The 19,360-nt window shown below is 42.3% G+C and overlaps 1 protein-coding gene across 1 annotated transcript in view; it reads left to right on the top strand.

The window, feature by feature from the left end:
• SORCS3 (sortilin related VPS10 domain containing receptor 3) overlaps positions 1-17,368 on the top strand; it is a 74,448-nt gene extending 57,080 nt beyond the window's left edge. The window contains exons 16-22 of the mRNA XM_066324440.1: positions 3,103-3,226; positions 5,781-5,893; positions 7,725-7,856; positions 9,743-9,842; positions 11,857-11,962; positions 16,014-16,174; positions 16,754-17,368. Of these exons, the coding sequence (XP_066180537.1) occupies positions 3,103-3,226; positions 5,781-5,893; positions 7,725-7,856; positions 9,743-9,842; positions 11,857-11,962; positions 16,014-16,174; positions 16,754-16,818 (801 nt within the window). The 3' untranslated portion in view covers positions 16,819-17,368. The remainder of the gene's footprint in view (positions 1-3,102; positions 3,227-5,780; positions 5,894-7,724; positions 7,857-9,742; positions 9,843-11,856; positions 11,963-16,013; positions 16,175-16,753) is intronic.
• Positions 17,369-19,360: the final 1,992 nt, after the last annotated feature.

The raw sequence follows: 19,360 nt of genomic DNA, 5'->3' as shown, positions 1-19,360 counted from the left end.
GCAGAAGAGCTCAGGAGCAAAGCTATTTACTGTAAATTGGCAAGTTGCTGTGTCCCAGCTGAACTATGGCAACCACCCACATCTGCACATCCAGTCCATTGCAAGTACCAGGTAATTCTACATAGTTTATACTGTATTGAAATACAGGCATGCAAAATCACAGTTCAGATATTTTTGGCTCAGTGCTCACACACGGAGAACCATTAAAGTACTTCTGAGATATTTAGGTGCTGGTAACTCGATCATCCTCTTAAGCCCTCCAGAACAGAGTTTTCCTGTCGTTGTTTTTGTCCTTACTGTAGAAGTTGATTGTGCATAGGACCTTAAAAAAGATTTTTTGAAATGGAAAGCAATTTAGAAAAGGAAGTGCAAAGCAGTGATGTTTGCTGAAAATTTCCACACAGTTCTCACAGCGCTTGCTTCTGGGTTGGAATTATGATCTGTTTCATCTTCTAGCTTAAATTTCAGACCCATAGGCAGCAGAATACAAGCGGATGTGGATGTGCTTGGGATGGGTACTTTGGACATATTTGCACATGGAGTAGCTGATCCTTTGACACCTTGGCATGATTGTACACATTGCTGAAATATTGAAGAGTAAACACGGTGCCACTTACATGTGTCTGAACCTCAGACCCAGAGCACTCTTCAATCTTTGCAAAGTGTTATCTCCAGCTACCTCATGTAACTCTGAAAGAAGTATGGCAAGGGATATAGACATAACTGTATCGGCCTCCTGTTTTCAGAACAGCAGTCTGTATCTCATCAGAATTCCTCCTGGGATGTTTAATGTATATGTCAGATCCTTCTCTGTGCCCACTCATGAGTAAACTATAGTGTTCTGAGCAGAGGTGGAAGATGGGGACACTGAATTAAAGAATGAGGTGTATAATATTATGACTGGTATTATTAGGTGATATATTTTAGTTCCATGCCAAGGGATTGCAATTTCTTTTCCTGTCCAGCCCAGAGCCATCCCAGGCAGAACCAGATGTGTCTTGTGTCACTGTGCTGCTGCACAGGAGAATACTGTCTTAGACACAACTGACCTGGCTGAGACTCTTCTGCTGCTCTCCCCACCCTGCTGAAACTCCTGTACTGAATTTCTACTGTACTGATTTTTGCAGTATGCCCAAAGGCTAATTTGCCTGGATTAACACAGGTCCAGTTTAATAAATGTATCCAGCTGTCTAATAGGTTTGAGCAAATGAACCTTAAACTACTTGATTTAATTTAGAATTAGTTTCCAGGTCTTGGTTCTTGAATTAAAATTAAGGAGTTGGCTGAATGTTAAAACTCCATGATGGAGGTGAAATCATCCATGATAATGGAATGTCCAGCATACACACACAAAAAAAAGAAAAAAATGTAATTTTTAAGGCCAGACTGCATCCTCTTATCTGCCTTTGCACAGAACCACAACCTGTAACCTCCAGGAGGATTGCTGATATCACTGCAGTTTGATACAGGCCCATTGAGCTTCTCCAGGGTCTGTGAATATCTCAGTAAATGTTAGCTGGGCCTCCAGGGCTGGCACAAGCTGGTGCCCTTGGACTGTGTGTGCCATGTGATAAGACTTTTTTGGTTTTTATTGCTTTTTCAGCTCATGGGGGAGGGGGTCAAAGGAAGGTGGTATTCTAGAGAGATGGAAATGTATTTGCCAGTCTGGTCTGTGCAGGTGGAGGTTTTGATTTGGCTATGAAAGTGGCATCTCTGACCACTGTTGTGCAGTGCAGTCAGGCTGGCAGCTCGATGAGACAAAGTGTGAGAGCTGGAAGGTGAAAGTTTGGAAGTCTTCCTCTGAAAACAAACTGGCAGTGTAGTGAAGGGACAACAGCAATGGTACAATGGCTTTATCTGTTCTCTTAGACCTCTGTGTGCTTTTGCAATGGAGATTAGTATCACTATTTCTATTTTTGTAGTTTCTCTAAATGAAGAGGGTTTTTTCTATAGACCAGCTGTCGGATCAGTGGCACTGTGAGGGCTGGACCCTTGATTTTCAGTTGTGGTGGGTTGACCTTGTTTGGACACCAGCTGCCCACTAAAGCCACTCTATCACTCCCCTCCTCACATGGGAAGGATACATAAAATATAACAAAATCAAGTCACAGTAATGACAGAGAGATACCGTTAATTACTGTTGAAAAACAAAACAGCCTTGACATTGTGATATTAGTGTAATTTATTATCAATCAAATCAGAGTAGGATAATGAGAAATAAAAGCAAATCTTAAAAAACCTTCCCACATCTCTCCTTTCTTTGCAGGCTCAATTTCACTCCTGAATTCCCTGCCTCCTCCTTTGCCAGCAGTGCAGGGAGACTGGGAGTGGGGGCTGTGATCAGTTCATCACATGTTGTCTCTTCCAGTGCTTCCTCCTCAGGGGGAAGATGCCTCCCACTCTTCTCCTGCTTATGGGAGGGAGTCCCTCCCATGGGAGACAGTTTTCCATTAATTTCTTCAATGTGGGCTCTTCCCATGGGCTGCTCCAGTGTGAATCTCTTCCACAGCCACATTCAGTCAGCATTGTCAGCAGGAATTATGCCATACTTTCAGGCTGGTTAGCACCGTTTGCCAGCTTGTGGCTGCAGCTTGCTCACAGACTCACAGCATGGACAGGGCAGTGCTGGATGTCCTCACTCTGACCTGAGCAGTGTTGCTGTGTGAGAGATAAACGGATTTGTGCTCATAAAAGCAGAGACTGGCCCTGAATCTGAACAATATGGATTGTTTGAAGAAGCATCTGCATCTTTGGTTTATTTTCACTTTGAGGTTGGCTTTTGTACAGCAAATATGGCAGTGTACAATGCTGCATTCCACTGCACTAATTCTGCAGATGCTGACTGTGGTCTGCTGTGGAGTCCATACCATGGTGGGTTGCAGTTCAATGGAAGAATATTTCAGCACACATTTACTGAAATGAGAGAAACCTCTGCCTGTGGGACACTGCTCACAGGATGGTCTTTGGGCCTTAGCAGGACATGCAAACTTGCAGCAGCACACCTGGATCAAGGCCATTGTTGCCTGGTAGATAAATCATGTTGTGATCCTGAGTTAATCTCACCCTGATTTTGGTATTGTCATTTGTGTTTGCCTCCTACAGCCCCTGATCACCTTGGAGAGCAGCATCTCGTACACGTTCACCGTGGAGGGGATGAACACTGTCACCGTGCAGGTCGCTGGGGGCAACACCCTCATCCAGGACACCAAGGAGGTCGCAGTGCATGGTACCCCCAGCCTTTGGCAATCACATCTGGGGGGGCAATGGGCAGATAATCATTGCTGATCCAGAATGAACTCCAGGAACTCGTTAGTGCCTGGAGGAACCTCTGATGGCAAAGTAGCTCAGATGTGTCATGATGACAAAATACAGAAGTGAATAGAATGGAGCAGCTAATCAAATTTATAAGCTCAGCATTAATAAGGTGGCTGGTGTCTCCTGTGTCGGTTGATCTGTCTGTACACATGGACAGGGAACTCCCAGAAATAAAAAAAAAAAAACCTTGAACTGCCTTCTTTCATCTCCCCAGCTGTGGAAAGAAATAGTCACAGTGCATCATTAAGGTGATCAGAATGCAACTGGTGTCTCTATCAGTGACTGTATAAATGACAGGGGTCAGGAAGAGTCTGGAAAAGAGGACAGAAATGACTCCGTTTTTGGTATCACTGCCCATCCTTTCCCATGGGTACTGTTTGCTGTGTTCTTGCCATATCTGCTTGTCACGGGCTTCAAAAAGCATCCTTTGGCAGACAGCAGAGCTTACCCTGTTTGGGACTTGCTAAATCCTGGGTGAAAGGGCCCTCTCAGCAGCTTTGACCAGGACTTCTGAAATAAATTCTGCCCTGGGCCAGTCTTTTTGTTCCTTATCCAGTTTTTGGCATACAGCATTTGAGGACAAGTTTTGTTTGGACTTTAGGTTTTATTGAGAAACCTGAGCTTCAAATAACTTGGGCTACTTTGAAGCTCAGCACAGTGTGTCTTATTTCAGTAATTAAATACAAGTAAATGTCCTGCTATATACTGAGATTTAACAGCAGCTAAATAGATATTTATTGATTGTCTGGCCATGAAATGCAATAGGCTTTAATAATTCGTTAATGTGATTTAGTAATACCTTGACTTGCTATTATCAAATATTAGCAATTTTGAGTACTGCAAAAGGCAGTGTTTACTTCTTGGAAATTTCCATCCTTCCACTAATTATGGAATAAACCTGAATCAAATGTATTTGACAGTGATACCCATAGAGGTGATCTTGATCTTTGGTGCCAGTAGGTCCCACAGAGAGCTCCTCACTCTGTTTTTAAACACCTTGGAAGAAATTTTGCCATTCTGTTTAGAAGATCCAAAGTTTTGGGTTGTGTCACAAAGAGAAATTTACCCAGTTGGATCCAATCCAAATTGTCCTATCCAGTGCTGTGCTGCAGACTGACCTGGTCTAAGGAAAGAATCCTTGCAGCCCCTCGGTCTAGTGATGAGTTCAAGTCTGAGTACATAAATGAGTGATGCCTTTAGTAAACATGTCCTCTGATTTATATCTTAATCTGTGTCCTGAGTCAAGTGATTATGGGTATAGGACAAAATCTAGGCATGTATTTCTGGTGTAATCAGTGCAGGAGATTAATTCAGGTGTATTCTTAATTTGAGATTAACAGAGAAGAATTTGCTCAAAAAATAAATTGGACATGGTACTAAGGGGTCAAAAGTCAAAGACTTTATATATCTGACTCTGGGTTAAGCCTTCAGAACCTGAGAGACTTTCCCTGCACTCTTTGATACTAGTTTTATTTAAAAATATATTGCATCATCTAAAAAGAAAGAACAGTTCTTGCAAAAGATGGCATATAAGTGGTGTGCTGGCACATCGCTGCTTTTCTGTGGATTTCCTCATTTATACTCCGGCAGGTTTATCTTGATCTAAAACTGGAGCCTTCTTACGAATGATTAATGGTACTTATTTGAAGTGTCTGGAGATCAGTTGCTTCAAGGTGAGGCACAGAATATCTCCAGAAACAGAGAGGAGAATCTTTTACGCTGAGAACTTTTATAAGAGTGTGGTTTCCATCCCGGATTTGTGCCTCCCACTGGCCCAGATCTGTTGTGCATATCTGCCATAAGGATTCCAGACTTGGTCTTTGGTGAGACCAATGGGGAGAGCTGGAATTGGAGAAAAATTAAAATTGTTCTGTATTTTAAGTCTAGGAAACTTTTCTTCCTCCCAGCAATCATTCAGTCAGGACAGGACTTCAAAGTGTTATGTCAATAGCAATTGCTTGATGAGCCAGTCATTAGCAGCACTATGTTCTCCTTTGCTGTGGAATTAACCACCCCTGGTTTCCCTCCAGGAGGGTAAACAGAAAACATTTCTTACAGCAATGGTTCACTCTGCAATTGTACACAGGCCTTCTGAATTTTAGCCACATGCTGGTCAACTTTCTTGTGCGCAGAATCTGAAGAAGTTGGGTGGCAAAATTACAAAGCCCAGAGACGTCATGAAGGCATCCTCTCACCTCTCTCATTTTCACTTCTGTTTCTCTGGAGAAAGCCAGAAGTTGTCATTAGGTCAAAACATCCTTTATAAGTACCATTATAAGCATTCTTTCCTTGCAAGCTTTCTGATCTGCTTAGTGTTAGCCAGCCTTTTTCTTCCTTCTGCCTTTTCTCACTCTCTTGCTTTAAGATAGTCCTGCTGTTGTCTTCTGCACCCTCGCCTGTACCCTAAACACTGCATCAGAAGATTAAACAATTTTATCTTCTCATAAATACTTTCTCTATTCCAGAGTATTTCCAGTCTCAGCTCCTGTCATTTTCTCCCAACTTGGACTATCACAACCCTGACATCCCTGAATGGAGACAAGATGTTGGCAAAGTCATCAAGAGAGCTCTAGCACAGGTGAGCATCTGTTTCCTTGTCTGTACTAACATTGGCTAGACTGTTGGAACATGCACTTTTCTGACATGCTAGCTTAAAAGAATGGGTAGGCACAGCAGCGATGACACTGTCAATAAAAATCAGTAAAAAGCTTCTTAATATGCTGGATCTTTTTACAGAGCCAATCTGTATTGCTGATACTGTGGAAAAACTACAATTACTTATAGTAATATTTCTGTGTGCTTTTCAGCATTTAATATTCCCGAGGATTTTGCAAATTCTAGATTGTAATAGTATCATTATTTTTATTTTTCCAAGTTGATATGACAGTATGTACTGTTTTCTATTCCAATATTTGGTAAGTGTTACTATGTGTTGTTAAACAGCTGATCCACTTCATCCCGGAAGACAGACATTGTAGTGTTCTGGATACATGAAGAAGATATTTTTATCTCTTCCTTATAGTCAGGAGTTCCACATGCAGCTAAGTGTAGCAACTGGTGAATATTTTAAAGCTCTAACCCCTTTCCAACTGGGTCAAGAAAAGAGGATTCAGAAAGAAAATAAACTTACCTTTAAAATATAGGATAAAGAGAGACTTCTGTAGGTGGAAGATACCGAATCTTCCTTTGGGATTAATTAGAATATGTAAACTAGTAGTCATATTCTTGCAGGAAAGGGGACAGAATAACTTATGATATCAAATAGTCAGGGACTTTAGTTTTGTGTGAAATTAGGAGCTAGATTTAGACAAGCTTTTGTGGGTTTTGCATTCTGCCAAAAATGTATCTTGTTGGGGTTTCTTTGCTTTAGCTACAGCTGTTCTTAGAAATGGAAGCTGATTATTTTTACTGGGAAAGTACATTCCTGCTCAGCTTTTCTCATCTGCAGCCCACTCAAAATTCACAGTTTATGAGCTTCCTTGATTGTTTTTCCATCCTGAAAAAATGCTAAGTATATATTTTTTTAAACTGTTCTTCCCTTTTCCTCTGTTCAGAGTCAAGCTTGCAGGAGGAAAATAATTAGCTTGCAACTATGAATGATCACAGAGAACAGTGGAAATCCTGTAGAAGTGCTTGCTTGTATATCCCAGCAGGAATGGGCTGCCCCATTGGTACATCCCACTCTGGAGTGGGGCCATGCAGTTTGAGGTGGGACAGGACCAGAGAGCTGCTGGTGGAGCTCATGAACCTCGTGTGGCAGAGCATTTCTGAGGGAGAGGAGGCTTCCTGCCCCACTGAGGATGCGTGGCTGGGATTTGGGGAGAAAGGGCGGCAGCCTCTGTCGGCGGGTCTTGCTGAAGGCAGCTGTGTTTGCCTGGGTTCTGCAAACTGAGCAGCTCCCAGCACAGCCCTCCTGGGCAGCCCCAGGAGCAAAGCCCCCCTCTGGGAATGTTGCTATTCATGCCTGGCAAATGTGGATCCCCATACCTGATAACAGGAGGTGATTGCAGGCGCTTTTCTTCATGTTGTCCTTGTTAACTGCACATTTACCAGTGTCTGCTTGGAGACAGTGTCTCTGGATCTGACTTTGGGTCAGTTATTCTTTTGTAGCAAGGAGGACTATATGGAACATTCAGATCTGGAGACATGCTAGGTTTGGACTTTGGGTTGAGATCTTTGTGCCCAGGGGTCTTGTCAAGCCTACATTCACTTCTAGAAAGGAAGTAGAGTCCATCTTTAGCAGAAGCTCGATTTCTGACCCACCAAATAGGCAGAACAGCTCATTAGGAACACAACACCTACAGTGGAATTGGAAAATAAGAATTTGATGGGAGTGCCATTTCTGGAAGTGAATGGAAACATAAGTAACAAAACAGCAGCTAGAGACCTCCTTTTTACTTTTCTTCTAGGTGACTGGTATCCCTGATGAGCAGATCCTGGTTGCTGTGTTCCCTGGGCTGCCTACTTCTGCTGAACTCTTCATACTGCCCCACAGAAACACAACAGAGAGGAGGAAAAGCAGCGAGGCTGATCTGGAGCAAGTAAGGAAAGAAGGATTCGTGGAACATTTATTCCTGTCATATTGTTTGCAGACAGGTCCCTGAAGCTGCACAGCATTGGAAGTGCTTACAATAAGTGTGGAGGGAATGGATGCATCTGGGACTGTGGCAGTGTAGTTTATGGCATTAAAGAAAATTATTTTCAGAGGAAAACCAGGATTTTTTAATACCTCACTGAGATGTGTCATAGTCTACCACTAGCAGAGATTCTTCCTAAATCAGTGGAGTGTCCTTTTCACAGTAGTTACAGCCAAAGGAACCTTGAATATGTACTCCCTCTACTCCCTGGAGGAATGCTAATAAAGGGAGGCCAAAGCAGCAAGATAATATACTGAGGTTTACTAAAAATAAATCAGACTCTTCAGCTCATAAATCACCAAAACAAGACCTCTTTTTTTTTTTTTTCCCCTTTTTTTTTTTTTTTTTCCTGCAGCAGGGAATGGTCTGTGAAAACTATATTTGGAAGTTACAATATCCATCCATTTAGATAAATAGGTAATTACAGTGATGAATAGCAACAGTGATATGCCGGCAAGGAAAGAACAACAGCAATGGGCTGCTGAAGCTTTCATGTTAGAATTACCAAGTGATTAAATCAGGTCTATAAATGCAAAGGAGTGAAGTACTGCTGGAAAGGCTGTTTGGCTCCAGCTAATGTTCTTGCATGCGGCATTTTTACAGTGTGCAAACTATGTGTGAGCCCATTGCCAAATAACTCTTGGAAGTTTGGATCAAACATTAAATTATTCAGAGGGCTGGTGAATTCAGTGAAGTTCTTGTCACCCACTGGGTAAAGTCATTCCCTGCAGAGTAGTTCCTTGTATTAGGAAGTTACCAAAGCTGCTCTCTTAAATTTATAGTGGTCAGTGCAGGAAAGATGCATTGAGGTGGGAAGGTTTGAAAGGCTTTTGGAGGGATGGTCTTGGAGTAATTTCTGTCCTGTTCAGTAGGATCTACCAGTATTAAAACTCCTTCTGAGCAAGCTGTTGTGTCAATATTTCATAAATCAGTGTTATGCTGACATCTCAATTAGATTTCTGACTAATTGACTATAAGGCCTAGAGCTCTAGTGCTCTAATTTTAGTTGACAGTCTACTCAGTTGTACTTTGGCACCTGTTGTTGGCTTCTGCTTGAGGAGCTGTGCCTGGAGAGTAGGTCATTAGAACTACTCATTAGCTGTGCCCTGTCCATCAGAACTACTCTGAGGAGACCAGGCATTAACAAACAGGCTCTGGAGTGATGTGCTGAGTATGTGCTCTGGGGCAGCCAAATAACACATCAGAGCTGGGTTCTTGATCAGCTCAGCAATTCCTTCAGTCCAAGGCCCCTTTTCTTGCTGAAAGAGAAATATGGCAAATTTTCCGTTGACTTAAACTGGATTGTCTCATCCCCAACAGCCTATTTAAAAAGAAGCTACATGACAGGATCAATGGGAATAAAGAAATATAGGTCTGGGTTGCCTAATTTGGTTTCATTATCCACCAATGAAAGGCCAATATGTCAATGATTTCCAAACACATTTGATCAAACTCAAAGAATAGTGTGGAAGTTGAAAAGGTCCTTAGTTATTTTCCCTCTTCCTGTAGCTCCTCAAGATAGAAAAAATGTGCTAACTTTCTAGGTTTGCTTCCCGGGAGAGATATAAAAACACACAATGAGAGTCTCGTAAGTTCTGTAAGAGACACTTCCATGCAATGACATCCAGTCCCACCTAAAGCACATGTGCATTTCTCTCCACTTCCTCAGGCCCTGCTGAAGCCAGTAAGAGATGTCAGCCACTATTCATGGGCTTTGTGTGTTCCTGAATATTCTCCAGATTTTGCCATCTTCTATGCTGTAACTGTTGTATCTCTTCTTATTTCATCAGGTGGTAGAAATCCTTTTTAATGCTCTCAACCAGAACCTGGTCCAGTTTGAACTGAAGCCTGGTGTTGAAGTGGTTGTGTATGTTACTCAGTTAACATTAGGTGAGTGTGGATCAAATGCACCGCTGTGGTTCTCCTGAGGCTCCAGGATGATCAGTCTGCATCAGAGCACTCACAGCTGTGGCACTGGGCTGTGTGCCAGTTGAGACATTTTGGTAGAAGCAGGAAGTGTTAAAACCAACCCATCAGGGACATCTTCATGCTCCAGTTTGTACAAGTATGAAAAGTACCTTGTGAGGGTTCCCTGTGGCTTAATTAACAAGTGCCTTGGTGTTTTTCAAGTGTTTTAGAAAACCAGGTGAATGGTGTTCTATTAAGTCCTTATTGTGCACCTGTGGAATTCAGTGGGATATTACTAAGTTTCATGGACCTTGGATCAAATCCTTGTAGCAAAGGGCTTGTTACTGTTATGACTAGCTTTATGAGAAGCTTTAAAGGGGAAGAGTACTCAGGAAAAGATAGAGGCCTCTTACAGGGAATAATTGCCTGAATATTAACTTCCAACAATTAGAACTTATTTAAATTTCAACACTACCTGTCTCCGTTTTTGCACAAAGTAACAAAGAGTTGCTTTAAGTTTTGTCAGTCCCTTTACTTTAAACCAGCCTAGTGTGAAGGTCTCAGCTATTGATGAAATAGTGATGGTTACAAAGAAGGTGATGGATTTATTTTTGCCCTTACTTTTTATGACTGCCCTTGCAATTGTCTGAAGTGTTGGATCTTGTGCAAGTGCCCTTGCTGATAACCTCTCTGAAAGATTGGGATTCATATCCCACAGTAATACACTTCAGCTCCTTCTCAGAGAGCCAAGAGCTGGGCTAAATCAAGGCTCATGACTTTCCGGCAAAAAGGTAATGCCTTTTTACCTTCACTCTCTAACTGCTCCTTTGGAATGTGAGTCAGATGCTAATAGGAGTAGCCTGAAATTGATTAATTTGCAAAACTAGGAGTGCAATAAGGTGTCTGAGGTCTCCAGGTGGCTGGAATTCTCCAGAATCTGGCTTGGTTCTAGCAAGGCACTGCATTTAAATTATGTTTTGCAACTATTCTTGCATGCTCTCCAGTGCAGGTGTTGCATTTGTTTCATGACCATACCCATAGTGTTTTGACTTGGATGAAATGATAGACTTTCCCACAAAAGTGTCAGAAGTATTAGCAGCAGAATACTGGCAGGATCAGTCTGTTAGGTGTGGGAATTCGGCAGTGAAAGCAGAACTGACTCTATTTGCACGACTTTGTCCCTATCTTCAGGGTGACGGAGAAAGAATAGAGAATAGTAAAACACCAAAGCCAAATATTTATGCAAAATGAGAAACACTCAGCTGCTGCTTATAATCATCTGTGCATCATTAGAGGCTTCTCATCAGGCACTTGATCTCAGCACAGTGCTCAGGCCATTAAGATCGTGTGCTCTGATGAGCTCTTGGAATAGCTGCATAAACAAAGTATAGGAATATACTGTATTTAGCCAGCCAAAATGTCAAGGATCAAAACCTCCAAAATATTATAATGTATTGTGTGCTTGGATCCAGGATTTTTGCCTTGGGCTTCTCCACATTATGAAAACTGACTCGATTTAAAAGTCTCTAAGGTCCTATACAAGGATGGACCTTGGGGCTTGTCACAAGAGTAGATCCCTGCCACATATGCGGTAGATGAATATCCGTGGAAGATGGGAGTCGTATTGTTCATTGATGCTCTAAGGTATCTTCTCCAGAGGGGAATAGATATTTATTAAGCCATGCTTTATAAAATTCATTTCCACTCTAGTACCTGGAAAAACCTGAAAATCGCCCAGAGTGTTAATACAGAAGTGATTGGGCATTCAGCTAAGCTTGGCTGGCTGTTCCTTTTCACTCTGGGATGTTAGATTGCACTGTCTTGAAAAAGGGCCTTGACTTTTGAAGGACACGAGAACCGATTTGTTTCCTACTGATTGGTCTTGCCAAAACCAGCATGATAAAGCAGATCTGACAAAGCTGAGCTCAACTCTCAGTAGATAATGTGTTTCCTTGTAATATCCCAAAAATGTAATGCATTGCCTTTCCTCCTGCAGCACCCCTTGTGGATTCCAGCTCAGGCCACAGCAGTTCAGCAATGCTGATGTTGTTGTCAGTGGTGTTTGTGGGTTTGGCTGTTTTTTTAATCTACAAATTCAAGAGGTAAGTTGAAAAACTTTGGGGTGGGAGGAAGAGACTTTGGGAGGTTTACAGGAAACATAGGCAGAGCTGTGCCTGGATTGCAAATGTAGAGTGACCTATGCTGGCCTCAAGCTTAGATGAATGTAGTTCCCTATTTGTGATACTTAGAGAGAAAACCACCTACTGCTGTTTCACCACAACGTTGGTGCTCCAAAACTTCAGCAAGAGCTCAGAAGTCATCTTCTGCTTCAGCAGATGTATTTAAACTACCGACCTTTGTGGGAACCTTTGTGCTCACTGAGCTACACAAAGCAAGTTTAGTCAAAAACCAGCTTGATGGATAACTTCACACAGTCTATACCCACCTGCCCAGCTGCCTTGGTGCAGCAGCATCTCATTTCTATCCTGCAAAATGAATAGGTTAATCTTGCAGAGGAACAGGTGTGTTTATGTCAAAGGTGGGAGACTCAAAGCCAGAAAAATTTGTGTAAAGCATCAAAATGCCTTTGGGCATATGTGCTGAGATTTACCTTGACAGATGTTAATGTAAACCTTTTGCTTCCAGACAGCAGGCAGGACCAGGTCTGGCCCATGGCACTTGGCTGCTGCAAGCTGTGAAACAAAATATGTCATAAGAATGGCGTGTTTGCTGAAGGTCTGCTTTATGAGGATATATTTTGGGCAGATGGATCTCCTTAGGAGGAACTTTGCCTTCACTACAGTACTTACAGTATAAAAATGGTCTGTGTGCCTAGATCCTGACCAGTGGCAAAATACTGTGTTAGAAATAGAAGATGAGTCTGACTTAAAATTAAATAAGTAAAATTTTCAGGACATAGTAGTTCTTCTAAATTAAAAACTAGATCGTTTCCTGTCCAGGTTCCATCTAAATGTTGCTTCTTCCAGCTTTTCTGCCCCTCAGGGTAAGGCTAATATTCTCTAAGGATGTTAGTGGGATACAAACAATATTAAAAATTAAATTATATTATAAGATGGGCATCTATCCTAATCTCCAGGTTTAAAGCTTCCCTCCTTGCTAACATCTTGCATTAGCCATTGTCCCAATCAGTGAGTGGCACCCCTTGTAGTGCTTGATCCTGTGTACCCTGCTAACTGTTAGCAAGCTCCCACTGACTTCAGTGGCCCAGGACAATTTCAGGGAAGGCATTTGTGTGACTCTGCTCAGATGCAGGTTTCAAGGCCTTCAGCATGATCTCCTTTTGCAGCCTGAAATCCCCTCTCTGCTTCTGTAAGAGAATGCAGCTTTCCAGAGAAATGGGATTTGTTTAGGGCATCAGTTTAGTAGTGTACTGGGGAGGCAGCTGATGATTACTCTCACATCCAGAAGTAGGATGAGGAAGGCAGAGAAGCCTTCCTGGGAGATGAGACAAGATGTAGGTACAACCCTGTGTAAGACATGCTTTCCCCTGTGTCTTGGTGAGATGGTTTCCTAGGTTTGGCCTGATGTCCTTGGTGCTGTAGCAGTTACCAGGAAGAAGGGTCTTTATGTTCCAGCTTTCAGGGAACAGTGAGGAGCTTGTGAATGCACTTTGCTTTGGCACTCTGCAGGTCATGTTCTGCTACTACAGCTCACAAAACTGACTCTTGTATCTCTTAAGCACCCTGAGCTTTGAGTGTATTAGCCATCAGCCTTCTGTTGTGCTTCAGGGCTGTGGAGACTCTGCCTTGTTAAAATCTGTCTGAAAGTTGACTGTGTTACAAATTATGAGTGTAGAGGAAGGTGGTTAAATCATCAGTTTTGCTTAGCCCAAAAGCTTGTTAACTGGCTGTGCTCTCTTATCTCTCTGTCCCAAAGGGGAAAAACCCAGGTCAAATTGACAAAGTTTACGTTAAGTCATGTACACTGAGTGTTCTCAACTTGATTTTTCAGAACAGAAAGCAACTTTTCACTCTGTCTAAAACCCCTGGCTCAGTGGAGCAGAAGTGAGAGCATGCAGTCATTCTTAATGGAAAAAGGGGAGCAAACCCAAAAGCTTTCCTGTAGCTCTCAGTGATGCAGAGGTCCATTGGCCACGTGAACTTGTTTGATTAATGGTGGTCCCAGCCTGAATACAGAACTTCTGCTTACAGGGAAAGGGGGAGCATAGACTGACATAATTTTTTAATTTTACAAATTCATAGATTTGGTGCTTTGCTGGTTTGCACACAAACTCCTTATTATGTGTCCATCAATTTATGGACTCAGCAGGCACGTTAAATATTGCTGCCAGAAAGATGCTTATTGAGGAGGTCCCAGTGGAATAGGAAGGAAGAGGGGAAAAGTATGGAAATAATCCATAAAAAAGTTGTTTCTTTTCTGGAAGATTGAGCATCTATCAGTCAATACTGTGTGTGCATGAGTGCAGAGCAGTGGTGAGGCTGTGGGCAGACCATATATGTGTCCTGGGACAGCAGTGCTTTTGTGAGTGACGTGGTTGTGGCCACCTGTGTCTGTGCTGGATGAGATATTTGGGTATGCATTTTCTTATGTATAGCCATCTCAGTTTCTTTTTTCCTTTAACACTCTGAAGTACCTTGGCTCTCTGCCTCACAATTCTAACGAGGCAGATTTTCTCACCTCTCCAAGTTCAGAGATGATCACTGCTCTGCCATTGCATGGTTTGGAAGTAGAACTAAGTCTTCCACTATCTCCAGTCTTGTTCTCATATCTCTACACATCTCCAGACAAATTCTGGGCCCTTGGATCCTATGGGAATGCATTAGTTCTCACTCCTCCTGTAGTTTCTGTATCTTCTGGTGGCATATTAGAAGGTAGGAGAAAGGGAGAAGATTGAGATTTGTCGGCTGCTGCTAAATATCCCAAATATATCCTGCCTCGATGCTGGTTAAGAACAGAATGCCAAATCAAGCCAATAGCACAAGTTGCTTGAGGCCAAAACTTCACTGGAGTAAAATCAGCATAGATCTATTGAATTCATGAGAGCCGAGGCAATTTCCACAGCTTTCAGTCTCTGACATATCCAACAGCAGATAGATCAGCATAAAGATATGGCATTTTATATTACTTCTTTCGAACACTTCTTCTCTCTTATTCATCCGTGCTTTAAGGAACTCAAAATATTCTCCAAATTTTCCTTACTGGAGCAGTGTGAACTGCATGGCGCAAAGACTTTATAAGTGCATTAGGAAAAACAGTCAACTTCCAACAGGCGATGCAGATAATACTGGCAACCCCCATGATGCTTAACACATTCCTTTTCAGGTCTCTCATTTTAAACTTGCATTCCTCCAGGGGTTACTACCTGTCTGTCTAGGCCTCTATAATCTGTCTACCTAACTGACTCTCAAGGATATCATTCTGGCAGGCCAAGGTAACTTTGCTTGGGCGAAGGAGGTAGAAATAATTCCTTCACTTCCTTGGTTTCCTGAGCAGCAAGGAAAAATAAGTCTCTGCAAACCTGCATGATCCATAGCATGACAAACTGGTTTTTGCAATGGAATGGTAACAAATAGACTTTGGATGGGTGTTATGAGGTCCAAATTCTTTCTGACTCTGAGGCAGGAACCATTCTTTATAACTCTCTCAGATGTGGCAATTTCTTCTGAGTCAGTGTGGGCCTGTCTGCAGCAACAAGCCCAGCAATTTGTTTGCTCAGTTGATACTAGTGCCAAATTGATTTTTACTTTTGGTTTCCAATGCAACACTGATCATATAATAAATACTGAGAGAGTTGACAATTGCAGCTGATTGTACTTAGTTGATTGCTGCTCTCTGAGCTGAGTGCAGTGTCCACTGTGTGCATGATTTCTCATTTAAAAGGGCAGAACGTTGAAGTTTGCAGCTGAGGGAGCCTTTGTGCACATGATAGGAAGACAAAGGCCTGAAATTTGGAGTACCTTTAGGCTGTTATTGGAGTTAATGGGTGCTAAAGGCACTTCCAGAGATGAACATCTGTGTGGTACTTGCACCATTCTGAGAGCTCATACTTTGCATCACTGCCAGTGCTGCATTTCTGGGGTTGGTCTCAGCTTAGTTTGCCTCATTAATAAATGATGTGATGAGGATCCCTGTGTTACAAAACATAACCTCTCATTTTCCTTTCCTGTGCAGGAAAATCCCTTGGATTAACATCTATGCCCAAGTTCAGCATGACAAGGAGCAGGAAATGATTGGCTCTGTCAGCCAAAGTGAAAATGCCCCCAAAATCACCCTGAGTGAGTTCACAGACCCCGAGGAGCTGATGGACAAAGAGCTGGACACACGAGTGATGGGTGAGAGGCAGCACTCAGCTGAGTTTTCTTTCGCAGTCTGGGTGAAGATGTTGGTCTTTTGGGTATTAGGAGAGGCAGTGACTGTGACCCCAGGAACAAGGAGAGCCCTGAGGCACTGAGATAGGGAGTAAATCTCCCAGCAGCAGGGTAATGGAGTTTCTCTTACAGCTTTTCAGCTTTTCCCAGGGTAGGAACCTGCTGCCAGCAGGAATAAAGAAGTTAGTAATAGCTGTGGCTCACCTATTCCTGCTCATGACCCTGCCTCTCCTGTGGAGGAGCGCCAAATTCCCTGCACCTTCAGAATAATCATCTGAGCCAGGCTGACACTGTTTGTGTGCTATGATTACAAGCAAATATGTCCCTAATAGCTTAATGACTTTACTGCTGGTCAGCTGAGCTGTAGTAATTGGGTTTTCTGCATGCTCTCTGCTTATTGCAAATACATAAAAGAATGTGTTACTTTTAAGCATCTTTTCTGTGTTTGCACTTGCACTACCACATCCTAAGGAGGAGTGAGAAGCAATATAGACCAAGCTGTTGAAGCCACTGCTCTGATTCTCTTCATTTTCTCCTCCACAGGAAGCATCTCAACAATTGCCAACAGTGAAAGCACAAAGGAAATCCCCAACTGCACTAGTGTTTAATACTGAGAATCCACTTGGTCTACAGCATTTCTGACTTTTTATTTGTAATTATTATTGTTATAATTATTATTATTATGAAAAGAGAAAGAGTTATATGTCATTATTATCATTTGGGAGGGAATGGGGTGGGCTTTTTGTGTTTACCAGGGCTGCATTCATAAACAGCAGAGGTTCTTCACATTTAGGGAATACACATCAGATTAGAAATAAAAAGCAAAGAACGAGTCAAGTGTGCAGTGAGATTTGAATGCCAGCTTCCTGTTAAATCCAGAATAGGAATTCAGTATTCAAATCCAACAGATAGGTGTTGTACCCTCAGCAACATGTTGTAAGTGAATTGTCTCTCTTCAGAATAAGTCATGAATCAGCTGCTTCATCCTGCCAGAGGGTTCAGACTGGGTTGTTGGACCAGGCTGTGCAACATGCCAACATCCCTCGCTTTCCAGTGACATGCATGTCTCAGCTTTTTGCAGGATCTTGCCTCTTTTAATTGCTTTTAATTTCAGTCACCCTCTGGCACTGTTGACTGCTGAGAAAAGGAAAAAAAATATCAGAGCAAACACACATGTCAGTGTTCCTTGGACTAGAGACTGGCTGGAGGGGACAGCACCACAAACAGTGGAGGAGCAAGCCTGCGTTTATGAATGCAGCCCAAACCCTGTGCATGTGAATAGCGAGGATGCAGAAGGCCTACTGTAGATAATTACAGTGTACATAGCTTTTTATTTCTTGGGAAATAATTTAATGTTTAGTAAAAGAAGATATGTTTAAAAGAAAACCTGAACCACACACACACACACAGATGCACGCCCACGTGCACACACACACACGCCAGCCAAACAGGAACCTGGTGAGCACTTGAGTCACACTTGGGTTCCAAGCGTGTTCCAGTTGTCTGTCATATTTCAATCTGACACTGCTCTCTATGAAGAGAGTAGTTTATTTCTCTATGTAGAACTGCAAGCCTTTTTTTTACATATATATATATATATGGTGTCATTTCCTGTGATGGAGCAGAAAAAGATGCTAGCAGGCCAGACTATGAGCCTGTCGTGAATATTTTAATGATGTTTGTCATCTATTCATCTCTGTCACTGTTGCCCACTTCTGAGGATGATCTTGGTGGCATCTGTTAGTGAAAATGAGGAAAAGAATCCTGACTTGCCCTGACACAGACTCGCCCTCTGTGTGGGCAAGTATCAGTGGCCTTGCTGTACCCATTACAACCTCAGTTCAACAGTGGGGCAGGTTGCAGTAGCTTTATTCCCAAGGGGAAGTCATGCTTTTTGCAGTCAAGCTGATGCAGTGAAGTGCTATTTAGGAAGTGTAAGACTAGTAAATTTTGGCTGAATGTGACGTATGCAATATGTGACTGCGGTTTGGAGAGGGCAGTGGAGGGTCAGACCTGCATTAATGAGCTATGAAAGGTTCTTTCTTGTGTGTGCTGCAGAGTGGCAGCTTCCAGTTCAGAGTGGAGATTTCTCCATGGTGGGTTGGTGTTTTCTGATTAGAACAGGGAGGTTAATGAAGAAAAGGTATTGAAAAAGCTCTTTAGAAATTTTTTACTACACTGAATTGAGGATATCCCTATGAAGAGGTAGAGTTTTGGGGCGAGAGGTTGACTTAGTGGTTAGTTAATTTTAATTAATTTTCTTGAGTTAATGATGTCAAAAATGAACTTTCTTCTGCAGAGTATTTACTTGTAGGTCCCAGCAGGAGGGGAAGGAAGACTGGGGACATGTCTGGGAAGATGTTCTAGTGTTTGTGTGGTGACAGGAGGCAGAAATGACAGCAGATGACAAAATTTATTATCATTTCTTAGGATCTGGATGCAGGACCTCATTCAACTTTAATATATCTGGGCTGAGATGAGGAGATGGCTGGAATTTAGGAGTCATTTGCTATCTCTCTGCTTTGCAGCTACAAATCAGCCTCACCTACATGTGTTCACTCTGTTAGTGGGCTGGAATATTTTTCAAAGGTTAAAATCCTGATGGCTCTGCAGGTGGAGAGAAAAGTGGTTAAACACAATTTTGCAGGACTCAGGAGGTGTTTCAAGATTAAAATTTTAAACCTAAAAAATAAAAGAAAAACTGCTTCTTGAGAAGTGGTAAAATTAAATGTTCTCAGTTCTTCTCCTTTTCAGTCAGGTTTGTGGATTTTTTTTCCGTTGATTTAAAAATATTTCTCTTCTGTTTTCGTCCTCACTTTTCTGCTTTGGTTTCTAATACAAGGTGAAGAGCGATGGCTGTGTTATTGTATTTAACACAGTGTTATTGTATTTAACCAATAAATTTAACCAATTTATTGGTTTCCATCCATCACAAGTGCATAACTGTTGCATTACTGTCTCTGTTCTGCTGAAACACCCCAGTAGTTTACAGTAATGGCCCGGTCTGTTAGCACAAGGCCATAGCTTCCCATTTAGGAATAGGTGGGAGGGATGTATATAAACAATGGTCCCATGGGCTTTGAGCTAAATTGTGGGCTGATCTCAGTCTTTGCTGATCATTAGCATTTAAGGTATTGCTGTGGTGAGCTG

This window comes from Sylvia atricapilla, chromosome 8 (genome assembly GCF_009819655.1).
Source record: "Sylvia atricapilla isolate bSylAtr1 chromosome 8, bSylAtr1.pri, whole genome shotgun sequence".
Lineage (NCBI taxonomy): Eukaryota > Metazoa > Chordata > Aves > Passeriformes > Sylviidae > Sylvia > Sylvia atricapilla.
This window is presented reverse-complemented; position numbering and strand designations above follow the sequence as displayed.